The sequence below is a fragment of the Perognathus longimembris genome, chromosome 10 (genome assembly GCF_023159225.1).
Source record: "Perognathus longimembris pacificus isolate PPM17 chromosome 10, ASM2315922v1, whole genome shotgun sequence".
NCBI lineage: Eukaryota > Metazoa > Chordata > Mammalia > Rodentia > Heteromyidae > Perognathus > Perognathus longimembris.
This window is the reverse complement of record NC_063170.1, coordinates 60110918-60137162: the sequence shown is the minus strand read 5'-3', so window position 1 is coordinate 60137162 and position 26245 is coordinate 60110918. Positions and strand designations below refer to the sequence as shown.

The window sequence follows — 26245 nt, the reverse complement described above, 5'->3', positions numbered from 1 at the left end:
TGTATACGAGGAAGCACTCTTGCCACTAGGCCATATTTCCAGCCCAGATGCCAGTTTTTGTACCCTATAGCAGGTAGATTGAACTGTTTTAGAGCCTCTCCCATGAAGGGGAGATATCTACCACGTAGATATTTGGTACCTATTCTGCCCTTGGTGAGCCTTGCTGGAAATGTTCTGGGTTGACAGCCTAGTACAATAATATAACTACAGTTGACTTTCACATCTCACTTTTCTTGTGTTGAAATCCCCAAAGCCAAGAATTGCTCTCTGTCTTTTTGCAGAGAGGAGGCAGGCTAGTATGTAGTATATGTAAGGAAGGCCCTGGGTTCCATCCTTAGCGGAAAAAAAAAAAAAAAAGAGGAAAGAAAATGGGTGGCTTTGTTTATCTGTGTTGTTTTTAATGCTATTAGAGCTGTACCTTTCTCTAAACACTTGGAGTCTAATGACTAGTAGATGGATGGCAGGAGAAACAGCTTCAGGGCTCTAGTTACTATCACCAGTTAAAAGCCAGTTTGACTTCAGATCATTAACAGCCCTTACATACCAGTCATTAACTCGCTCAATAAGAATCAACTTTTCTGAAAAGACTGCTTTATTAACCTCTCCCGTAGACAGAACACGATCACTGTGAGAGGGAGGAGCCAGGACCCCCAGCATAGGGAGTGGCGGGAAGGCATGTATGCCATGTATTATATGAGCTCTAATTTCTGATGAAACTCTATAAGGGTGAATTTCTGACTGAATTCTTGCCCTGCCCTCCTGGACCTGCTGGTTCTGTGAGCTGCATGGTGACTGCTTTCTGAAGCACAGCTGGGGCACCAAGGAGGTGGAGGGTCCAGCACTCTAAGGAAGCCAACGCCTGGAAGCCTAAAGGCCTGGAAGCCCTCCTTCTCCTTCCCACTGCTTCTCATTCTTGTCAAACACAGGGGTTGTCATGACACATCATGACTTCCTGTACCGTGCCTCACTCTTCCCCACAAGTACCCAGGAAGTAAGGAGGGGGGAGTAGACAAGAAAGAATCAGCCACGTAGGCCCAGTGAGTGATGTGCTCTGGTAGTTGATACTTAAAGAATGCGTAGGAATAAGAAGGTGTGGAGAAAGTAAAAATCCCTAAGAAAGTAATAGTAAACACTCAGAAAGGAACCAGAGGCTTAGGCTGCGAGCTGGAGGATCATGGTGTGAAGCCAGCCCAGACAGAAAAGTCTGCAAGACTTAATCTACAAAGTAACCAGCAAAAAGCTAGGCTGGAAACCTGGCTCAAGTGGTAGAGCACCAGCCAAGCCACCTAGGTAAGCAAGCTGGAGGTTCCATGTTCAAACCCTAGCACCATAAAAAAAAAAAAATCAGAGAGGGGAAAATAAGAGTTCTGTGTCCAAGAAATAGCAAATCCTCTCATTTGTCTGGAGGCCTGGGGTGTGAAGACTTGGTGGGGAAGCATAGGTGGTTGTTGAGGTGTGGCCTTGCTAAAGCTGGGGTCTTTTTTTTTTTTTTGCCAGTCCTGGGCCTTGGACTCGGGGCCTGAGCACTGTCCCTGGGTTCTTTTTGCTCAAGGCTAGCACTCTGCCACTTGAGTCACAGCGCCACTTCTGGCCATTTTCTGTATATGTGGTGCTGGGGAATCGAACCGAGGGCTTCATGTATACAAGGCAAGTTCTGTTGCTGGGGTCTTACTCGAGGAGAAGCCACCAGAGTCTAGTATTGGGCATGTGACATGTTTCTGCAACCTAGTTCGTCTGTGGTAGGGGTCAGGGTGGTGGCATCAAAGAAGTAAAGTGAGTGGCACAGAGAGCCGTCAGAAGCCTGTTCCTGCCTTGGCCCTTGGTGGCAGGGATAGGCAGTGTCCCCACGGAGCACTAACAGTGGTCCCAAGGAGGAAAGAAAAAAGGGACAATCGAGTGGGAGTAAGAAAAGTGAGTCCCAGGACTCTTAGTCCCGTGTGATCGGTTAGCCTTCCTCTTGTGCATGTAAAGTGCTTGCTGGAAGTCGCTAGCTCCTTTAATTCCATAGCAGTTCTTAAAATTTTTTTTCTCTCAGTTTAACTTGTGGGAACAGCTGCAGATAAGGCTCCAGACGGCTAAGAAATGACCCCAGGAGCACACAGACTCTGGGCTTCCCAGCTTCTCCACAGTGGAACAGTTCTAATTGTTTTGCACTGGTGAAAAATTAGCTAAGAACTGCATACGATTATTTATGCATAGCTTTTTAATGATCTTTCCTTTAGAAGTGGGAACCAGAATCCCAGATCTTAATTTCCTCAGTTAAAATCTCCATGCACCTTTCAAGAATGAATTAAACTTCCACATAGCTGTAGATATGAAATTGTTTATCTCAGTGATATTTATGACCTATGGATTAAAGCGTTAAGAAGCAGAAGTCAGTCCTAGTGGGACGACATCGTCCAGCAGCAGCAGATGTCTTTCTTGACAGTGCGGGTTTGCAGAAGGGCCCGGCTTCCCTCCTCACACATTCACATGCATTTCACATCACCAGGTGAGACTCAAAGTGACAAGGCTGGGTTAGTGGTGGTCACTTTTAGGAGCTACTTGAAGCATCCAGCTTGTTCATAGATTATGAGTTTACATTTATTTTTTCTGACTTTATGCACAGCTCTAATTTTCCAAATTTGAAAGTTAAATCACTTCCAGAGAATTAGGATTTTTTTTTAATGTGTCTCTGCCAGGGCTTGAACTCAAGGCTTTGTACTCTCCTTCAGTTTTCTTGCTCATGGCTGGCATTCTACCACTTGAGCCACATCTTCAGTCCAGCATTTTTTTCTGGTTAGTTGGAAATGGAGTCATGAAGACTTTTCTGCCTGGGCTGGTTTTTAACTATGATTTTCCTGATCTTTGTCTCCTAAGTAGCTAGAATTATAGGCATTAGCCACCATGCCAGGCTCTGAGTGTGTGTGTGTGTGTGTGTGTGTGTGTGTGTGTGTGTGTGTTTTATGTCCAGATTTAGACTGTAGCTATTTCAAGAGCTTTGTTCCACATGTCTTGAGCTTCTTTGCCTTTGCTTTCTTACTATATATAGGGAGATGGGATTTTTTTTTTAATATTCTACCTTGAACTTGGACATCTTCCTCTTGTCTGAAGAATGTGAAATTAGTCATGTCACCATTAGGTCATTTTGACAACATTTGACTGTGTATTTCTAACCTGAAACAGTCACTGCTTTGACAGGTGACTTAAGGAGGAGGACAGAGTTAACAGCTGTCACAGCTGTCCTTCCAGACCAGCTCATCTTACAGGGATCATTAGAGCAGAAGAAACACAAAGCAGCCCCTTGGGTTAAATTGCTTATTGCTCTCCTGATGGTGCAGTGAATGAGGAAGTTGGCATGGCTGCATAGTGGTCTCTCCAGGAATAGAAAATGAGGGAAGATGTAGTCACTTCCAGGAAATCCAGACCTCAACTAGTGCATGGTACCTCAGCACTGCTACGTGTGTTGAAAGGCAGATTCTGGATGTTCCAGACTAGATTAACCACTAGCCTTTGTCAAACAGGGTCATGCAATTTGCTGGACATTGTTCTAGACCAGGGAAGAAAGATGAAAACTCATGCCCTTTCCTGTCAAGAAGTTCCCCACACAAGGTAATATATACTGACACTGCTCAGTGCACAGTGACCTGGAGGCAGAACTATTTATTCTCAGATTCTGGCTGCCATTTCCTAGCTGTGACCTGGGCCAACTCTTTCATATCCTTAAGCCTCCCCTCTGTCTCCTCCTTTATGAAACAAAGAAGCGCCTAACTGTAAGGGTAATGGTATGAGGTATGTACAGTGCTAGTGTACTGCCATGGAGAAGAATGTAGGCATTGTGGGAGACCCTCCACCAGCTTGGGGGAGAACTGGCACTGGGCACTGTCACCAGTACTGTAGGATTGAAACTTGAAGTAGGTACTGGCACTGAGGGCCATGTATTCTGGGAATTAGGACATGTATAAAATACGCATTTGCTTTGTGTTCATTTTGGTTGTGAATATACAAATACTGTATGTAATTTTAATAATAGGATGCTTCTTAAATTGACATCAAACTGTAAATTTACACATTGTTTTGTCTTAAGACTCAAAAATAGTAATTCATTGCTTCAAAATTTGCCAGACAGGCACTCTACCACTTGAGCTATACCCACAACCAACACAGTTTTTCTGTCTTATTCTTTTAATAGCCAAGTTACCTATGAAAACTAATACTAAAATAATTGGTAAGATACTCCTTTTGATAATACGATCTCATCAAAATCTGAGAAATCTAGTGACTATTAAGTTACATATTTCCAGATGATTGTAATTTTGGCTGTGTGTGTGTATATGTGTTTGCCAGTCCTGGAGCTGGAACTCAGACCCTGCTGTCCCTGAGCTTTTTTGTTCAAGGCTAGCACTCTGCCAACTGAGCCAAAGCTCCATTTCCAGATTTTTGGTGGTTAATTGGAGGTAAGCATGTCATGGACTTTCCTGCCTGGGCTTCAAACTGCCATCTTCAGATCTCAACCTCATGAGTATTAGGAATACAGGCGTGAGCCACTGATACCTGGCTACATTGGTCTTATACTTGCTAGGCAAGTATACCATTAGAGCCATGCCTTTAGGACTTCGTTTTGTTTTTGTTTTTGTTTCTTGCTTCTGAGATTGGGTCTTACCATATTTGTAACAATTGGCCTTGACCTCTCAATCCTCCTTCCCCTGGTGAGCAGCTGAGATTATAGGCTTGCCTCTTTTTATTTCTGAAATTTATTTTGGTGGTTCTAGAGTTTAAACTCAGCCTTGTACTTGCTATTCAGACATCCTTGGAGCTCATATTTGCTAGGCAGGCAACACTTGAGCCAGGTCACCAGCCCTTTCCTTTCATTATTTTTCAAGTAGGATCTTTTTGGGGTTTTTGTTTTGCCCTGGAAAACCTGGACTACAATCGTACTTACACATTCTGTGTAGCTGGATGCCAAGTACACACCACCATGCCTAGCTTTTTTGTTGAGATAAGGTCTCACTAACACTTTTGTCTGGACTGGCCTCAAACCACAATCCTACCTTTTGATCTTTTCCCAAGTAGCTGTTGGCTTTTATTTTGAGATGACTTTATAAATATAGATGAAGCAGTGCTTTCCTTCAGGTCTTTAAAATAACCACTGTTTTTCCTTTAAAAAAATTTTTTTTTTGCTTCTTGACTTGTATTGCTAACATTTTAAAAAGCAGAGCTAGATACATAGAAAACCGCAGCCACCTAGTTATGCTATACCAGCACTTGATAAGAAATTTAGCTCTTATTGTATAGAACTAGCAACGTGTGTTTATTTTTTTTTCCTCTGATGGCTTTTAGCCAGCAAAAACACCTACTCCAATCATCTTCCAAGGTTGTGAGCCATTTCTTAAGTGCCTCCTCCAGCCATGCATTGGTCTGTCAGTGAGAGATCATTGCCAAACCTGGTCTGCTAACAGGAGGATTTCAAATAGTCAAAGGATTCTCACACAGAGAGCTCAAGCTTTTCTTCGTTTCAAGATAAATTAGTCTGGGCAGCCACATCAGTCCAAGCAGGAAATCACATTGCTTTTAGCTTACCTTCCCTTTGAAGGAAAGCCAGAGAATATGTGCAATTCTGTTTACTGCCCACCTGCTTCCTATTGTCATCTGTATTTTCTTTATGTTGTCATCATGTTTTTGTGCGCCCTCAGTGGACAGTCACTTCCTGGAAGTAAAATGTTCATGGCTCTTGTCGTTCATAATGCTTGGATCCTGGTGTGAAAGTGCCTACATGAGTGATAGAGACCTTGTTCTCCGCCAGCCTTGCATAGATAGGGTTAGCTTGACCAGACAGTGCTGGACAGCCCCTACTGGTGGGGGGGGGTGGCGGCGGTGTTGGACATCCTGGGAGAACAGTGAATGTTTCGAAGTGAGAATAGTTACCGTGGTTACTATGCAACCTACCTTCCTCTCTTCCCAGCTTTGGACCAGTGAACTGCTGGGAAATGCTCATTTCCTGTGGTGCCTTTGAGCAGAAATAAGTGTCTTAGATTTGGGCCTGAACAGTTTTTGTGTTTTTAATGTATCTCTGGTGTATGACAAGCCCATATTTGGGTAAAGCCCCACAAGGATGCAAGGGCTTTGAGTCGCTGTGGACTTCTGGCCACTGGCTGTTACAATCTAGAAGAAGGCTGTTCCGCTTTTGTTGCTAGCTGCAAGCTGAGTAGTTGAGGGCTTGATTTAAAGAGCAACAAGCTAGTTAGCCACCTGCCTGTGAGTGCCTAGGTGGTGCTACACCCACCTGTGGGAGGGAGAACAAAAGACAACTGTGACCACCAGGGACAACAGTGTTGCAGGGCAGGTGACTTTAATGTGGTGCTTCTAGACCGCCAACTGCTAGTGGCCCACTGTATTTGTCACAGTGAATTCTGTGAAAATAGTTTAGGCATGGCATAACTTTCCCTTTCCAAACTGCTTTCATGTAGTGTAATTCTTAAAAAAAAAAAAAAATACCTCACCTGTCCATGTACCTGTGACTCAGACCTGTAATCCTACCTACTCTGGAGGCTGATATCTGAGGATCATGTTTCAAAGTTAGCCCAGGCAGGAAAGTCTGTGAGACTCTTGTCTCCAATTAACCACCAAGATGCTGGAAGTGGAGGAGTATCTCAAGTGGTAGAGCACCAGTCTAGAGCGAAAAGGTCAAGGGAAAGCACGAGACCCTAAGTTCAAGTGCCAGCACCGACTCAAAAAGCAACCTCACCTAAATACTGCTTCTCATTTATTAAAAACTACATCTCTATGAATTAGGACATTCATTTTTCAGTATTTGAGGAGTTGGTTTGGAATGAAGTAGGTCTGGTTTTGCTTAAGTAATGTTTCTTTTGGATAATTTTGACAAAGTGTCACAAACAGTGAATGATAGCACTGGTACTGGGTTTGAAGTCACTAGGCTGGTGCTCTACCACTTTGAGCCAGGCCTCTAGCCCTGGTATCCTCCCTCCCTTTCTTTTAAAAATAAGGGTAATAACATGTTTATCAATATAATTTATTCCCTTTAAAGAGATTCTTTAGTTTGACCTTTTTAATTTTTGTTATTTGACATTCTCTCCATTGTTAGTCTTTGTTTACTCATGGTTCTTTTTCAGGAGCTGGAAGGTTTGGGTTTGCCTGAGGCTCTTAGTGAGGGGCACCCACAGTGTGTCCTGTCAGCTAAATAGGGCTGTATAATTTCCTTCATAGCCAGCAACCCTGCTTTCTCTGCCTGTGTGACCTAACTTCTGACTTCCTGGAGCTTTCTGGAGTTTGTCTTTTGTCTCAGTCTTCTTGCTCAGCCTATCTGATGGCATGGAGGCGTCATCCTCCTGGCTACTGTTTCACATCTCCCAGACTCCTCTCCTTACGCTCCTTGTTTCTCCATGTTGAGCCTTCTTCTCAGCCCGCATTTTCTGTCCACCTGCTGATGTTAGTAAGGTGTGGAAGTCAGTCCCACTGTAGAGAAACATATTCAAGTAGTAAGCAAATCATTTGTTTTCCTGGTGACCCCCTGATTGACTTTTTTTTTTTCTGAGCCATGATTGACTTTTAAAACTTTAAGTCAGTCTGTTATAAAAAGCTAAGCTAACAAACTTCTTTGGTCTGCACTGCTTTCTCCTAAAATAGAGGAAGCAAGAGAGAAATGACAGGCATTTGCTTGCTGTCAGGATCATTTTCCCTGGGGCAATTGAAACTGTTCAAAACACTTCTTAGAGATGATGTTCTCTTTTGGTTTTTGGATAACATAGATAATGTAACTGACTTAGTTTTGTAGGTATTGTTATTTCCTAACAGTCTAGCAATGGATCAGCTTTCTGCACATCTGCATAAGAAGCCACATAGTTAGTACTTTTTAATTCCTCTGACTTCTCTTTTCAGGGACTTACAGCTTGCTTAGCTCTTCAGCATAGACAGAAAGGTCCGAGGACATGGCAGTGTTGTCGCACAGTGGACAGCTTCAGAGCCAGTGGGGTTGGCATTCAGTCCTGACTCCTCATGAGGCTGTCCTTCCTTGGACATCCATACTGTGGAAGCTCAGGGAAGCACACAGGAAGCTCCCCTGTGTGAGGGGAGCAGGGAAGATTATAGGGAGGATCAGCTGAGTTCCCTTTCCCTTTCTCCCCTAGGCAGGGTTTAATAATGGAACGTGAGGGTGGGAAGTCAGCCTGGGGCTTCCTGGAAGGCTGAAGGCTTGAGCTAGGCCTTGACAGCAGGTAGAGACAAAGAGCAACCAGTTGAGTAGAGACCTGGGAGATGTCAATAGAGAGCCATGGAGGCACTAAAGATGGGGACGAAGGGTTAATTAAATCCAGGCTTGAGATGCAGGAATGGGAGTGAGGGGTGCTCAAGTGGTGCTGTAGATACGGTCAGGTCCAGGGAGCACTTCTAAGGAAGGGTTGCCAGGATTTGTTGTAAGGTTGGGGTAAAAGAAGTCGCAAGGGTTTACTGTCAAATATTCATTTGTTTTATGATGTCAGTTCTAGTGTTTGAACTCAGGGCCTGGAAGCTGTCTTTGAGCTTTTATGCTCAAGGCTAACACTCTTACTACTTGATCTACAGCTCTACTTCTGACACTTGGTGGCTAATTGCAGATAAGAGTCTCATTGGCTTTCCTGCTTGAGCTAGCTCCAAACTTTGATCCTCAGATCTCAGCTTCCTGAGTAGCTAGGCTTATAGGCATGAGCCATTGGTACCTGGCTTCACTGTTAAAATGCCTAAATCGAAAACTTGCTGCAAAGGTCTCTTCCAGGTATTAAGGATTGACCACCAAACATACAAAGTTCTGCTCTTTTGAAAAAAAAATTTTTAATTTTACTATTTTTAGTAGTTTTACAAAGGAGTTGCCATTTAACAAAGCAGTTTATGAGTACAAAGCATCTTGGTCAGTGTCACCATTTTCAACATTCTCACCCACCACTCCTCATATTAATATTTTAGTGGCAGCAGTTTTGGGATCTGGAGATGGCATCCTGTAGCCCATGGTTTTCCATGTTATCCAAGAGGAGGAAGTGGAGGCAACACCCACTGTATCTCCGTGAAATCACTAGCCAGTATTCCTGTGTTTTTGAGCTGTAAGAATAAGAGTGAACCTGCACTTTACAGATGGATGGAAGTGGTGCTACTTGTGCCTTAGGACTTTGCCTCATATTACCATGCATTTGAAACACCTAAGGCCTGGTTCTTGAGTTAGGAAAGGTGCCTTTTGTGTACTCTAGTTAAAATCAGGTTCATTTAACAAGCCCGAGGAAGTAATTTGGTTGAACGAGACTTTAATAGCTCATGACTTTTTCTCTAGTGACTTTTGTCAGTTTAGCTTAGTAGTTTTATGACACTTTTCCTTTTCAGTTTGAGTTTCCTAGGGTGAAAAAAACATCTTCGTACCAGGTAATTCCTTGATGAAAAATATTGCTGTGAGAAATAAACAAGAAATAAACAAAATTAAAATGCAATTTCCTGTGTTATTTGGAAGGCTTGGAGTGGTAGAACATTATCTATCTAGAATTATGATGTACTTATTCACTTAGTTTGGAAATTTTCCCTTTCTTTTGTTTATACACTAAGGTGTATTTCATATCATGCTTATGGATATCACAAGCTGCTTGACAGTAGAGATTATTCATAATCCTCAAGGAAAGAAATAGGGGTTTGAAAATAATAAGAATTGTATGTCTACTTGAGAAGCAGAGATCAGGAAGATGGAGGTTCAAGGCCAGTCCAGGCAAAAAGTATATAAGGCATTCATCCCAGCCAGTAAAAAGCTGAGTATAGTGGTGAGCAGCAACATGGGGATCACGAATAGGAGGATTATGGCTCAGGATTCTCTGGGCATAAATGTGAGACCTTATTCAAAAAATGACAAAAGCAAAAGGAGTTGGGAGCATGGCTTAAGTGGTAGAGGGCTTGCTTGGCAAGTGCAAGGCCTTGAGTTCAAAATCCTACTACCCCTACCAAAAAAAAGAAAAAATCCAAGCAAAACAAATAAAATAGTTTAAAATTCTAAGCTGTTTTAACTATATTACATCTCACTGTCTGGATATGTTAGTTTAAAAAAAATTTAAGGCTGATTGGGTGTTTTACATTTTTCTTCAGGCAAGAGTGCAGTTTTAAAGTGTCTCTTGGATATTCACAAGATTTTTCAAGAAAACGACCCAGCTTACATTTTGAACGATCTTTACATCTCAGACTATTGCGTATGGATCCAGAAAACCAAGTAAGTTTTGTGTCACTTAAGAATTTCTAGGGGGCTGGGAATGTGGCTTAGTGGTAGAGTGCTTGCCTAGCATGCATGAAGCACTGGGTTCAATTCCTCAGCACCACATAAACAGAAAAGGCTGGAAGTGGCACTGTTGCTCAGGTGGTAGAGTGCTAGCCTTTAGCAAAAAGAAACCAGGGACAGTGCTGAGGCTCTGAGTTCAAGCCCCAGGACTGGCAAAAAAAAAAAAAAAAAGTTCACCAAAGCTAACCCAGGCAGGAAAGTCCCTGAGACTCTTATCTCCAACTAACCACCAGAAAACTGGGAGTGGTACTATTGCTCAAGTGGTAGAGTGCTAGCCTTGAGCTGAAGAGCTCAGGGATGGCGCCCAGGCCCAGAGCACAAGCCTCACAACAGACAAAAAAAAGAAAGAAAGAAAGAAAGAATTTCTAGATGCTTACATACTTGGTACAACACTGACCAAAAGGAAGAAAATAGCTTGGGGAATGTGTTTTAATGGAAGACACACTCATATAGCTGCCAGACACTTGGGAAATAACTAGATTGACATAGGAGTATGGCGAATTTGTATAGGTAGGAAGTAGATGGTGAAAAGCTAATTTTATCAAACGAGATTGGGCACCACCTAGAATTCAAGTTACTAAGAGGAAGTGGATTTGTTTCTGTACTCTTGCCTTTCTCATATATGAAATCTCAAGACCAGGTGCCTGAATATGATCTGAGCTTATTATGGAAGGATGTATATGTATGCATATACAATCATATTTACATGTGTAAACATCATAGGATGTGAACCTACATCCCATCTAATCCAAATATGAGCTCTGCATTTCTAGACTAACCTCTGACTGTTACAGAGTCCATATTTCAAAGTGTAAAAAAGTATACAACCTTCATGGCCTAGTACCATGGTAGCGCTCACTAATGGATTCCAGCACTTGATGTGTAAAAATTTCAGAAAGTGTTTGCCATTGTCTCAATCAAGGAAACATAGTAAGATATAGACTAAACTTGAAAATGCAGTGAATCTTTATTTAGTGACGAAGTTTGATAGCTGCTTCTTATCAGACATGGTCAAATAAATGATTCATTTCAGTAGAAAGAGACTGTTAATTAAAAACTTAAATAGAGCTTCCTTCCTCTCCCCTCCCTCCCCCCTTCCCTCCCTCCCTCCTTCCCTCCTTTTCCTCCTTCTTCTTTGACAGGCTTTTGCTATATAGCCCAGCCAGGCAATCCTTGAACTTACAGTCCTTCTGCTTCTGCCTACTGAGTATTAGTGTTACAGATATGCACCCCTATACCTGGCAAAAAGAGCTTTTCATTGGACCAATCCTTTGGTGCTATCGAAAATAATGGCACAATATCAGTTGTGAATTAGATTTTTATTGTTACTGTAATTGGCAAATAAATGCTTTTGTGTGGCTTTTTAAATGAGTTCTTTTATAGACTGTAGTCTTTATTTGGGTCCATGGCTAAGGGCATTGCAGAGTAACATAGGAACCAACTTGAGGCTTGCTCTGCCTGTTGTGTGGAAAATGCTTAGGGTTTGTTCAAGATAACACCCAGTAGAGACCACAGGTGGTGTCAGCAGTTGTGTTGCAAAGCTAGATGTTGCCAGATGGAACATGGAATCTTTCACCCTGAGGTCAGAGTGGCATGTCTTCGCTTCATTTGATCCCCCTGCTAACTGAGCTTATCAAATACCCTGCTGCCATTTCCTGTGGTTACTTTCTCTTGTAGGAAAATTAAATCCACAGAGTCTATGTGTGGGTTTTTTTTTTCTTTTAAGAGTAAGGATTGGACAGCTGTGTAATGAATTTGAAGTCTGTGCCAGGATACCACTTCCATGAGTGCCTATTTGTCTGTGACAGTCCTTGTTAACTCTACAGGGAAGATCACATTGCATGGAAGTAGAGGGAAGGAGGTTCCAAACTTCATCCAGGGATTTTCAGAGTTACTTTCCCTTTAAATGTTCTCCCTTTTCTCTCAGGAAATTTCCCTGTGGGAAATCAGGCAGAATTCTTAGGCTCTTAGCTAATTGTTAGCACTATGCTAGGCTTGGGGAAGAAGGAATTGTGGTGTGGGGTAGGCAAGGGAAATCAGGAGGAGCTCTTCAAATGACTTTGTAAAAGTGGTTGCTTCATCTTTACCAATTTGAACATAACTTTTCTTTAAGTAGGTCGTGATGTTTTTTACTTTGTGTTTAACTTGAATGATAATCAGCTATTTTTCTCCTTCTTTGAATTGACACATTTCTTCATTCATCTAATTCTTATTAACATTCATAATATCATTTTTTTATAACCGTAGTGTGAATGAACATGCTATTATCTTTATTGCGAACTTTCTTGGCTATAAAGTAACTTTTTTGAGAGGGTTGGCATGACTCTAAATCATACTCACTTAATTATGATTCATTGATAGTATGTGGGGGAGGAGGGATCCTGTGAAAATTCTACATATGTATATTATGTATTTTGAGCAAGTTCACACCCTCTATTATATTACCTCAATTACCCTTTTTCTTTGAAAAACAGTCCTTGGTGGGTTTGTGTGTATGTGTGTGTATATACGCACACGCACGCATGCACATATACATGCATACCAAGCATGGAGCTTGAACTCAGGGTGACACGTTACCTATATGCAAATAACCACTTTTGCCAGCACCATTTGTTAAAGAGGCTGTCTTTTCTCCAACATATGTTTTGGGCTCCTTTGTCAAAAATTAAGTGGGTGTAAATACATGAATTTGTTTCTAGGTCTTTGGTCTTTGTGTCTGTTTTTGTGCCGGTACCATACTGTTTTTGCTTCTATGGCTTCGTATGGTAATTTGAAGTCTGGTATTATTTGTGTCACATGGAGAATTATTACTGATATTGTTTTTCTGTTTGCTAAAGTTTGCTTTGGCTATTTGGGGTCTGTTGTGCTTCCATATGAATTATAGGGTTGATTTTTTTTCTATTTTTGTGAAGAATGACATTGGGATTTTGTCAGGGACTGCCTTGAGTTAGGAGTGTAACCCAACTCTAAGTTAACGTTAACGCTGCGAATTTCCACAAGTTTTATTACTGATTTTTCCTGACTTTCTGGTTTATTTCTTTAAATAGTGGACCTATGAAATCTAGCACATTAGTTTTACATTTTAAATTAATTAACTTAAAGTAATTAATTTTTCTTAGTCTACATTTTGATGTTTTTATTTTAGTAATAAAAACTATAAATTTTTATTTCAAATACTAAACAAGTATACAATTATAACCTGAACAAAAAATAGTATCTCACTTTCATAGTCATAACATTTACTTTGGAAAAAACTTTGGAAAAAAAGTGTGTTGCAAAGCAAATCCTATGTTGAATTAATGAAGTTCAAGCATGAGTTACATTAGTTTTGCCTTAATGTGAGTCACATTTTTCCCCTGTGATATCTGACTTGTAGAGTGTGTTTGCAAATTTAACAGTTAAAGTGCTGGGCTAGATTTACCTCCCCTGGTGCGGGGATGCTAAGCTTACTCCCTTATCAGTGCTCCCCTTTCCACCCTCTGCCCTGGGCAACCTGACCAGCAGGTGGCCAAGGTGGAGCGAGGGACACGGGCTAGCCTAAGGTGCATGTGGCCGAACGAGATCCCCTTTTCCTCCCTCCTTACCCAACAAGGAAGCCAGGCGCAGATGGATCTCGGAGACGCTTCGGAGAGCAATCCAATTTAATCGGGAGGGACTCACAGTAATATAGTAGGACGAGGATTGAGCATGAGCTGGCTATAGGCTGTCGAGCTTGTCCATCCAAGAGCAGCTCCCAAGGACCTCCCTCATGGGCTAACATCACTTCCCATAGTACCACCCTGTGGGCAAAGCCCACTCGAAAAGGGAGCACACGTGCTCACTGGCGCAAGGTGGGGGATGGTCTCAAAGCTACCTCTTCTGGTTCCAGACCCAGAAGGAGATAGGTGTGGCTCACTTCCACACTGCCCCAGGGCTGGGGGAAGGGCAGCCTCTCGGGAGCGCTCTCCTCGCCCTTCCCCCCTTAAGGCCAAGATGAATCCCCAACATTAAAGCTCTTGGATTCTCTTTTGTCAGTTACAGAAAACCTTCATCTCCTGTTGTCTATCACTCTAAGTGGCTTTGAAAATGATGAGTGAGAGGCCCTTGCAGTGAATTTTTCTGGGTAGCAGCATGTGAGGAAGTGATTTGCTTGAGATCATGGCTTATAAAAGATAGACCTGGAGCTGGGGGAATGGATCATTGGTACAGCTAGCAAGTTCAAGCCTCTGAGTTCAAACCCTAGCATTGCAGGAAAAAAGAAGGTGTGATAGTGTCAGGGCTTCTGGTTTTAGATTTCATATTTTTCCAGCTGTCTCCTTAAAAACCCATGGGAGGTGGGAGGAAAATGCCCTCCTTTTCCCCAGCTTTTCCTAGAGGGAAAGCCATGATGGACTGTTTGTCTTCCTCTCAGGGATGCTTTCCTGAAACTCGGTTGAGAGGTTACAGGTTGCATCTCATGTCTGCCTCATACTGCAGTGATCTTTCACTTTTCCCTCTGAAATTTGAAGGACATGGAAAGAGCTCCCATTTGGGCCTGTCACAGTTCCTTGTGAGTACAGTTGAATTGAATCACATCTAGTAGAGCCAATTCAAGGAGAATTTTTCATTGTTTAAAAATACTGGATGAAAGATAAGATTTGCTTCTTGCTGAGCTAACTTGTTCAGAGTCCAAGTCTGTTCTTCCTTAGAAATAAAATTAAGTCTCTTAAATAGAAAACAAAATACTGGATGAGGGAGGGTATAACAAATAAGACAAGAAATGTACTCACTACCGTACTGTGTAACTGTGCCCCCTCTGTATATAACCTTGTCAATAAAATTTAGTTAAAAATAAATAAATAAATAAAAATACTGGAGCTCTTTAAACAAAACAAAACAAAACAAAATGGCAATTTGGAGTTGATTGGCGGTGGCTTATGCCTGCATTCGTAGCTACTCAGGAGGCCTTCAGTGTAAATCTGAGCTGGTGCCTAGAATGTGAAATTGTCCTTCAACATTACTGGGCCCTCCTGTGTGACAGGTGCTAACGTGGGTAAACAGGGGGTCATGTGCTCCCAAAGCTGACCACGCAGGGAAGTGCAGGTTTAAGCAGAATGTCTTGCTATGCCTGGTAGTGGCGACAGGGAAGTACAGTACTGTGAAAGCTTCTAGAAGGGCATACAGTAAGTCTGAGTTTAGGAGAAGGTTTCTTCTATGGTTTGAACATGGTTTTGTTTCCATCAGAACTGCTAAGTGTGGAGAAATAGTAGACCTTTAGAGATGATTAGCTCTTTAAAAGTGGTCCTTGTTTTTCGTGAGACAATGCTTTCACAGAAATGGATTTGTTCTCACGAGTCGGTTGTTATAGAGCCAGACAGCTCCTTCCTCTTCGCATTGAACTCTGTACAGGCTCGTTCCCCCTCTGTTTTCCTTCCATGCATGGGCTGGCATGTGGTTCTTGCCAGGAGCTGAGCAGGTACAGTGCTGTGCTCTTAGATCTCTTGAGCTAGGAGCTGAGATAAGCCTTTATAAGTTTCCTGGTCTCAGGTAATTTGTTAAGCCACAGAAAATGGATTAGGACACTTCTGGAGAAAGAATACAAGTTAAGATCTAAAAGAATTAGGACCTGGTAAGGTAGCTGAAACCTGAAATCTCATCTACTTGAGAGTAGATAGAAAGATTGCAGTTAATATTCAGCTCAGACAATAGTGAGATCCTTTCTTAAAAAGAGTCCAGGTGTAGTGGCTCAAGCCATTCCAGCTATTTGGGAGACCCTGTATGAAAAACGAACTGAAAGCAAAAAGGGCGGGGAACATGGCCCAAGTGCTAGTATGCTTTCCTCATAAATGCCCTAGTACTGCTGAAGAAGAAAATCAAGAAGAGTTAGTCAGATGGGCCAGTTCTAAAGTGCTGGCATATCTGGCACAGTTAGATCACAGGTTGGCAACAGGGAGGCAAGATTGAAGCTAGAGAGGTTGTGTGGGTCTGTGTGCATCTCAGTTGCTGGGGCTGTTCTGGAAGTAAGGAACAAGTAGAGAGCCTTCAGCTGTGCAGTGCCTGTGTGAGTGCCATCCTGAGGTCACATGGCAGGGAATACTTTGGGGCTGGCAGAGCTCAAATCTAAAAGGCTGGTAGGTATGGGGATCCAGGCAAAGAACAACCTTAGCCTGAGCCTTGCTTGTGGCCAGGCTTGAGAGGTAGGTGAGCCAGTTGGGGTAATTGCCTGATGGAGATTGAGGAGAAAGAGAAGGCGAGGTCCAGGTTTTTTTGTCCACTGTGAACTCGGCCACTGAAGGTACAGTTGCTGAAATACTGGAGAGGTGTGGGTTGGGAGAGAAGATGAGAACGTTGGTCTTGGAAATGTTGACTTGATACCTTGAAAAATGAAAGAGGTTGCTACAACCATTTGGATTGCAGCTGGGGAAATGTATGGAAAAGAATTCAGACAGAGAAGGGATGTGAATTAAATAGCAAATGCTCTCTGCTTGCATGGTACTGTCTATTTATACCCATCTGGATATAATAACAGTGAGGAACAGATGCATTCCAGTCTGGGAAGTAACCACGCAGAGATGACAAGGAAACAGGGTAGGACGTGGCTCACAGCTTTCCCGGTTGTGGCTGGGGTATGTAGGAAGAGCAAGAGTAAGTGTGACCTATTTGTTTGGGGATCATACTTTATCCTTGAAGCGTCCTTTCATTGCTGAGTAAGAGAGCCTCCAATTAGCCTCCTGTAGCCCCCGAGGTTTTAGTAATGAGGTTAGATAAGAAAGTTGCACTAGAGGCTGCCAGTACTCTGATTTTGAATTTGCTGGTCACATTATATAAGAGATACTCACTCAGACTGTCCATGAAAATGACATGTTTGTTAGGAGAACACAGGTTATCCCCTGGAACCCAAGTGTGGGGTATAGCTGGCCTGGTGAGCCCAAACCATGTGAAAGTGAGGCAGGCGCTTGCTTTCTGGCTCATGGCCTCTTGGGAGCTGCTTTCTGCAAGCTGCTCAGTGCAGGCGGAGCTCTGAGTTCGTGCGTCCTTACTTCCAGCAGAGATGGAACTGAGCCCCTCGTTTGTTACTCTAGAGCAGGAAAAACTGGATTGGCCCAGTGGTCGGTGTCTTCTTCTGTCCAATTGCCTGGTTGATGTCTAGTGAAAGAGGCTCTGTAGGGTAATATAATTTACTACTTCCTACTTCGGCACAAGTGAGTGATTCTCGGAGAAGAGTGTACAAAGAATGTCACCACTTCATGAGGACTTAGCTATTTTCCACCTCAACATTTTAAGACTGCCACGGAGGACAGGCATCCTTCCTACCATTACCCCTGTCACTTGGATTCCTGGGAAATCTGCGGTGCTGAAGGCATCCTGTTAAATAGAGGTCCGCCATGTGATTCTCCTGGCAGTTTAACTGTTCTAAGGGAAGTTACTTCTCTGATAAATTGTAAAACATTAAGTGTTACATTCACTGCTAATGATTTGCATGTAAAAATTTGAAGAAACAATTGTGCACAATCTGAAGCAAGTTAAGCCTCTCTTGAATTGAAATCATTCTTGGTAAAGGGCTTTCTCTGGCAGGTCAGGTTGCTCTTCAGTTTTACTGTTTATTTTTAATTAAGCACACACATTCATCCTGGATGGAAGCACGGTTTATCTCCATGAGGGAGAATTAGTCCACACCAGTATCCATGCACTGGCAAGCCTGCCACGTGGTTTCCTGGAGACACGATTTACTTAATGGCTCTCATCGCCAGGGCCTCAGCAGTGCCCACTGGGGCCTGGTGTTCCTCATTAGACTTCTCGTACAAGAAGCGTGCCAATAAATCATAGCACTACAGAGGTTCCCACAGACTTAAGATTAAAATAACCCTTTGAAGATGTGAATGCTCTCTGTAACTGAGCATGGAGAAAACCAGCAAAAGAATCGTATATCTGCGTGATAACACTTTATGGGATTTGTGCTTGATTTCCTCTTTGTTTGTGATTTTATCCTACTTATTCTTTTCAGATAAACTTTTTGTTTTAGTTTTAGAGTCACCGAAAAATTATAAAGGTAGTAGAGAGAGTTGCCAAATATCCCACACCCCATTCCTCTCTTGTTAATGTCTTATATTATAATGACATATTTGTCACAGGTGATAAATCAGCACCAGTATATTATTAGTGACTCAAGTTTATTTAGATGTCCTTAGGTTGGGGTATGTATGCACCACCATGCCCAGCTTAAATCTCCTTAGTCTTTAACCTAATGCCCATTTTTAAAATTTAAGAATGTAGTTTCGGGGCTGGGGATATAGCCTAGTGGCAAGAGTGCCTGCCTCGGATACACGAGGCCCTAGGTTCGATTCCCCAGCACCACATATACAGAAAACGGCCAGAAGCGGCGCTGTGGCTCAAGTGGCAGAGTGCTAGCCTTGAGCGGGAAGAAGCCAGGGACAGTGCTCAGGCCCTGAGTCCAAGGCCCACGACTGGCCAAAAAAAAAAAAAAAAAAAGAATGTAGTTTCACTCAAAAAACTACATTTATTTTTCTTGAGAAATGGAACCCTAATCAGAAGTACTGTTTCTTGGGTACTTTTACTTAAAAGTTCTTGAAAGGTGATGGGCTATTGAGATAGCTATAGGAGTTGATACAGATGATGATGACTGTCATCATCATGATACCAGTCGTCGGGGAAAGAGAGGAAGGTATGACATATTTGAGAATTTTCAGAAATTTCAAAATATAATTATCATTTTTACTTAATAGATGTACTTGGGCATAAATAGAGAAGGCTTATAAAAATAAATTAGGCACATTGACTTTCTCAAGGGTGAATATGGGCTATTGTGATGAAAGATGGCTTTTTTCAGAGGAGGATAAACACGAGTGTTACATATATACTCAGCAGTAGCCTCTGCATTGTGCCTAGCTTTAGCTCTGGCTGGGTGGGTGGCTGGGTGGCAGTTGTCTCTGGCCTTTCTCATTTTAGCCGTGGATACGTGGCTCTGGACCTCTCAGTTCCTTGTGTTGGCTGGCTGGAGCTGTGATTTACACAGTGAGCAAGCGCACCTCTTTGCTCTTGAGGGTTTGAGGGCCTCGGAGCTCTTGGGAGGAGACCGGTAGGATTGAGTGTGGGTGGTGATTGATGGAGTCAGCTTGTTTAAACCAGCATCTATAGATACTGGAGAGTTTTCCCTGTGCCTGGATTGTCTTAATATCTTACTAGAGAAGAGACGTGCTTGATTAATGTGGCATGTGTGGTTATCGCACTCAGAGACGGCTCTGCCTAAGCAGGGCTTTGTCAAGAGCATCCTGAGAACAGTCACAAGCAAGCTTTAAAAAAAAAAAAAAAAACCTGACAACTTCAAATACAATTTCTTTTTTCATCTGCCTATTATGATTGAAACCCAATCCTTGTTATAACATAATTATCTCAGCTAAAGCCAGCAGGGAATTGCTGTCTTAATGGAAGGGGTGTGAAGTCCCCTAAATAAATAGAGGATTAATTACATTCCCAGCATGTTGTGAAGGTGATGAAATTGATTGTGATCATTCGACTTGTCCCGTTTCCTGCCCTGACTACTTTCTTGAATAAATAGAAGCTGGGAAAATAATAAATAGAGCTCCGAAGTGTGCTGTTGGCCAGGAGGTGTTAGAAAAGGGTCTCTGTGAACCTATTCAGAGTTTAAGTGATTTGTATGTTTATTTAAAATAATTCTATCACTAGTTATGCTTCTACTGTTCTCAGTTTAACACCTTTCCAGGAAATCACTTTTATTTCAAGAATACGACTAATAGCTGAATATTACTTTGACAAATTTTTGTTTTTGTCATTTTTTGAGACAGGCTCTCGCTATATATCTGGGCTAGCCTCAGATCTTCCTGTCTAAGCCTCTCAAATACTGAGATCATAGGGGTATGCACCATGCGTAGACAACAAGTTGTATTTAAGTGGAAGGATATCAGAAGGTTTTTTGCTTTTTCCTGGGAGAGGGGCAGTGATTGAACTCAAGGCCTTTCACGTGCAAGGCAAACACTCTACTACTGAGCTGTCACTAGCCCAACGTCAGCAAATGCCTGATCCATATTTAAGATGTTTGCATTATTTTTTTTTCTTTTAGTTTTCCATTTGGGGGAAGTATTGGAGTTTGAACTCGGGGCCTTGAGCCTTGCAGGTGCTCCATCTCATTGGGAGCCTGGTTGAGGAGGCAGTGCTATTTCACTGCTGTGAAAAGCCGTAAGTGGAAAGTGAATACTGAACTGGTTCAGGCACGTTAGAAACACATTCACTGAACAAAATCTCAGAAGGACGCACATTCATGTTCATACAAATTAGCTGGTTGTGAACTCATGGGCAGATTTCCTATTTTACACTTAATTTTTGGCTTGTTATACAGTGAATATATATAACCACCACCACCACATACTTTCTTAAGTATACATCTTAAAACTTTTAAAGAAGTGCTTGAAGCCCGGTGCCAGTGACTTACGCCTGTAATCCTAGTTACTCAGAAGGCTGAGATCTGAGGATCACAGTTCGAAGCAAGCCTGGGCAGCAAAGTCTGTGAGATTCTTATCTTCAATTAACCCCCAGAAAACCAAAAATGACACTGTGGCTCAAAGTGGTAGAGTGCTAGCCTTGAGTGAAAGAGCTCAGGGACAGCACCCAGGCTCTGAGTTCAAGCCTCACAATTAACAACAAAGACAAAAACAGTGCTTGTTATAATTTCCCCAAGTATAGTAGAATGTTAATAGGAATGAGTAAAGTTTAAAGGTGTGGTGGCCTGCACTTAAGGCTCAAGTGAACAAATGAATAAAGAGAGAAAGCCAGTATCCCTGGATGAGATGAAATGAACATAATAATTCATTTACCTATCAGTGCTTGTTTGAGTTTTCTCATCTCAACAATTAAGTTGAGCAGTACTTAGACATTATACATAGAATATTTCTCTCATTCTTTTGGTGTACCATTTTTTTTGTTACTTACTTAAAATTACACAGCAGAAAAAAGAGACTATACCTTAGGAGTCTTGTGTGCCTGGTTTGTACCAATCTACCAAATGAAAGGATGTGCCTGCAGTGTTGTGGCCTTAGTCTTGCGCTGGGTTCCATGACACATTCACTTCACACATCTCTAGTCCCATGGTGGTACTTTACAGGGCAGAGTAGATGTGAAAGGTCACATCTTACTTTTTTCTCCCCAATTCTTCCCCACACTGTAAATCCAGGTCATACATGCATGGAAAGTTTTCTGTAGGGATAGCATCTTGATTTCTTGGAAGAAGCCAAAGATGCTTTCCTTGAGAAGAAGAAAGTACTTTCTCACATGTCCTTTTTTTTTTTTGGTAGGTGTGGTGCTTGAACTGAGGGCCTGGGCACTGTTGCTGAGCCTCTTTGTGCTCAAGGCTAGTGCTCTACCACTTGAGCCACAATACTACTTCCAGTTTTAGGGTGGTTAATTGGAGATAAGAGTCTCACAGGGACTTTTCTGCCCAGGCTGGCTTCCAACTGTGATCCTCAGATCTCAGCTTCCTGAGTAGCTAGGATGACAGGCATGAGCCACCGCCACCTGACTCTCACGTGTATTTTTAAGTACCCATGTCCCGTTCCAGATTTGCTTACCAGCCATTTAGATTTTATTTCTGTCCTTAGTATATCCTAATGCTTCAGGAAAATCAGCCTGTAGTTCTTGCTGGAAGAAAGTGACTTCACTTTCAGTGTGATGCTTAAAATGATAGTTGTCAGCATACATCCTAGCTACTTGTCTTAATAGATACAATGGTTAAAGAGACTTCACGTATTCAGTGTAAGCTGAAATGATCTGAATAAAACTTGAGTTAAGTACTGGATTACTCATGAAAAGCAGCTTTCAAAGCTGCAGTTGTGAAGCTGGGGTTCTTAATGCCACCCCAAACATCTTTTCCTTTCAGAGCCTCTGCCCTACCAAGATTTCAAATGTGAACTTTAAACTTCAACTCTTCACTTGGTTAAGTCTAAATAGCATCTTGCTAGAAAGACCCAGCCTTAGACCTTCATTAGGCCTGGTGGCTTAAGGCTGTAATCCTAGCTGCAGAGATCAGGAGATCATGGTTTGAGGCCAGCCTAAGCATAGAAGTTCATGAGATAATGCAGCCAGTGGCTGGGTGCTGTGGCATATACCTGTGATCCTTGTGCTGGAGGCCAGCCTGGACATACCTTGAAAATAACCATTGCAAAAATAGGCTGAAAGAATGCCTGCTTAGCAAGTGTGAGGCCATGAATTCAAATCCCAGAACCACCACTAAAAAAGAAGAAGAAGGTGAAGAGGAGGAAGAAGAGCCTTATTCCAGGTTGTGGGCAAATAGCTTTGCTGTGGCCCTTCAGCTGAAAAGAGGGTCTTTGTTAACCATTGGGTGACTCACACCTGTAATCCTAGCCACTCAGGAAGCCGAGATCTGAGGATCACAATTCAAAGCCAGCCTGCAGGAAAGTCCATGAGACTCTTATCTCCAATAAACTATTCAGAAAAAGCCAGAAGTGGTGGTGTGGCCCAAGTGGTAGAGTACTAGCCTTGGCAAAAAGAATCTCAGGCAGTGCCCAGGCCCTGCCTTTAAACCCCAGGACTGGTATTTTTTTTTAAAGGGAGGGTGTCTTCCTGTCATCTGGACAGGTGGGTTGTGACCTGTTCCCCTGACCGCCTGCCAGTACAAGATGCTCTGGCAGTGTAGGTTCTGTGAGATACTGAGTTGGTTTCGTATCTTTGGGGTCTTGTTATCCCAAGTAGTGCTTTCAACTTATGAATCTGTTCACCTATCCATCCATTGAATAAGCAATAGAGTTCTGACCATGTGTAAGATTCTGTGCTAAGATACTGGGTCTGCAATGGCAAATAAGAACCAGGCCTGGCCCCTGCCCTCAAAGAATGTGTGGTCCCTTTGGTAGGGAGATGAGCATCAGAGGCTCATATCCACAGAAATGAACTTGAAACCTTGGGGAGTGTTGCTAAAGATCATATTCACTGCCTGGAGTGCACATTGTAGCTGCCTAGACTGCCAAAGGGTGGGAAGAGGGGAAGAGTCCGTATGGAAGTGTGTGCTTTGAATATTTGAGAACCTTGGGAGTTGCCTTCATGGGGGAGGGTGGCAATATTCAGGAAGATGCAGTAGATCCATCATGTGCAAAGGCCCTATGGCAGGAGGGAATTCTGTGGTGTCCCAGAAAGCTTGGAGGCGTCGTGACTTAAGTGGTAAAGTGCCTAGCAACCATGAGGCCCTAAGTTCTAACTCCGGAACCGCAAAAACAAAACAGAGAAACAGGAATTGGAAGATGGTCAAGGTGACCAAAACACAGAGGAAGGGTATATGTGCCTAAGTAGTGGCTAGGAGACTGACAATTTAGATTTAAAGAGCCTGATGAGGTTGCAGTGGGGCGTGTTCAGGGCAGTTTGAAGGCTGTTCGCAGGGCCCTTGTGAGGCATGGATGTGGCTGTGTGGGGAGGGAGGACTTAGGAACTAAAGTAGATTTGGGGTGGAGAGAGAGGCAGTGTAGAAGATGACGCCTGGGCATGTGGCTCCTACAGTTGAATAACTGATAGAGTTTCTCTGATTTGGGGAAAGTCTCAAGATAATAGCTTTTGTTGGGAAATTCTTCAGTCTACAGAACTTAGCCTCTTGGGATAATTCAGGCAATAGCTACTTTCCTTCCTGTGCCTCTGTTGTTTCTTTTTACTATTTAAAGAACTATTGGGCTCAGTTGTCTATTGAGTGTTTGCTTTGTGTGTCTTTTTGTATAGTTACATAGTAGAGCTATTTTTCTTAAAATAGTCCCTTATAAAATATATTAATAAAACTTAATAATATATAATGTATATATACAGATCAAAGCATAATATTAAATGGAACAGGCATGTACTTCCACCATCAATCTCAAGAAATAGAACCCTTTCCCAGAGGCTTCCTTTGAAACTGGCTCCCTCTGTGACATTCCCACCCACTTCCGGAACCGACAGCATCAATTATGTGTCAGTCACTTCTTTTCCTTCATTTATGTATATGTCTTGGGCTTTATCTTAGTTGTTTCCTTTTTAGTTTTTGGTAGTTCTGAGCTTTACTCCAGGCCTCTCACTTGCCAGGCAGGTGCTCTTGCCTCTGAGCTACACTTCCAGCCTTCTTTTTTCCTGGTTCTCCTCAGGATACTCTTGCTTCCCACTGGGGCATACATTGGAACTCTGTCTTTAGACTTCCCATCGTTGCTGGAATCTCTGGCGCAGGCCGCTGCATCCGGCTCTCCTCTGTGGAGATGGAGTCTCATGAACTCTTTTGCCTGGCATGTCCTGTTCTCAGCACGCCACTGCCCCCGGCTGTGTATTGCCAAGGTGTCCCACCAACGTTTCTGCCTGATCTATGCTTGAAATCCAATCCTCTCATAATCCTCTAATTAGTTAAGATTACAGGTGTGAGCCATCTGCACCCCGCTTGCCTCTGAACGTTGAACACATGAAGTCATTTGAGATGTGTTCTTCTGTTACCTCACTTCTTTCCCTCACTGGTGTTCAGTTTTATTCATGAGCCATGGTGCTATGCTATGTTCCTTTGTTTCCTGCATGTGCTCTGCCATGGTCCTGGCACACTGCGCTTGTGGGTCTGTTTCGTAAATCGCACCAGTGATGGCTTCCAGCTTGGGAAATGGGGAGAGCCGTTCTGTGCATCCTCAGGTGCGTTCCATGGTGGACGTCAGAGTCTGAGTGGAGGCAGCAGAGGCGTTTCTGGAGTTAGAGAGCACTTGTCAGTCAGGTAGACTTCCCTGGGTGTATCTGACTTTCCTCTGGTGGTTGTGCTGTTTTATGTCAACTTCTATCCCCACCAGCAGTGTAGGAAAAAAAAATTTTTTCTGGTTCTGCTTTCCTACCAACTCTCACTTTGCTCAAACCTAAAGATTTCATGGTGTGAATAGGTACAGAATTGTTTCTCTTATCATTTTAATTTGCACTTTGCTATAGTTAATGGAGCAGAGCACACACATCCCATGTAGTGTCCAGTCACTGGTGTTTCCACTTCTGTGAAAACGCCATCTGTTGTATTCTACACTTGGCTCAGTGGGGCTGTCTTTCTCTTCAGTGTGTAGGGCTCTTGCAGTATCCTAGATTCTAGTCCTTTATTGGTTAAATATGTTGCACACATTTTCTCTCAGTTCATGGTAGATCTTTCATTCTCCTTGTAGTGTCTTCATAAACAGAAGTTTTTAATTTTAATGTTGTAGAACTTTATCAGTACCTTCCCTCATGGTGGTGCTTTTTGTTTCTTGTTTAAGAAAGTCTATGATTTGGATGTCATAAAGATATTTTCCTATAGTACCTTATTCTTTTGGCTATTAGCATTTAAGTTTTTAGTTCACCTGGAATTGATTCTTTTCTGTGTTGTGAAGTAGGAAATCCAGTTTCCTGTTTCTCCATGTGGATACTCTTATCTCAGCTCTATTTATTGAGTGGTCTAGCCTTTGCTCATCAGCAGTCATAAATCAAGTTTACATGTATGTGTGGGTCTGTTTCTGGATTGGCTGTTCAGTTCCCCTGATTTACTTGTCTATCAAACACCAGTACCACACTGTCTTAATTACTGTAGCATTCTAGCTTAGAATCAGCTTGTCAAGTTGCATGAAAACTGTTTTTATTGGCATTGCTTTGAATCTATTAATCAGCTTAGGGAGGCTGAAACATTCAGTCTTTCTTGCCAGTAACATGGTATATCTCTCTTAAGTTTTCTTTAATGTCCTTCACCATAAAAGTTTGTAATCTTTTTCATAAAAGGCTTACACATATTTTGCTAGATTTATTGCTTCATATTCTGGTTGCTGTTGTAAAGAGGGTCTCTTTTTAAATGGTTACTTTCAAGCTGCCTGTTTAAAGTGCATGTGGCCACTTTTTATATCAACTTTGTATCTAGCTGCCTTAGCAAATTGCTTTAACTCTGATTCTCTTCAGTTGTCCTGTAGACAGTTGGAAATGCACACGATGAGGGTAGATATGGATATATGTGCATATATGTGTATATACACACAC

The 26245-nt window shown here is 42.5% G+C and overlaps 1 protein-coding gene across 1 annotated transcript in view; it reads left to right on the top strand.

Moving 5' to 3' along the window:
• Positions 1-26245, top strand: part of Shq1 (SHQ1, H/ACA ribonucleoprotein assembly factor) — an 81371-nt gene that overhangs the window by 36792 nt on the left and 18334 nt on the right. The window contains exon 10 of the mRNA XM_048356164.1: positions 10087-10207. Within this exon, the coding sequence (XP_048212121.1) occupies positions 10087-10207 (121 nt within the window). The remainder of the gene's footprint in view (positions 1-10086; positions 10208-26245) is intronic.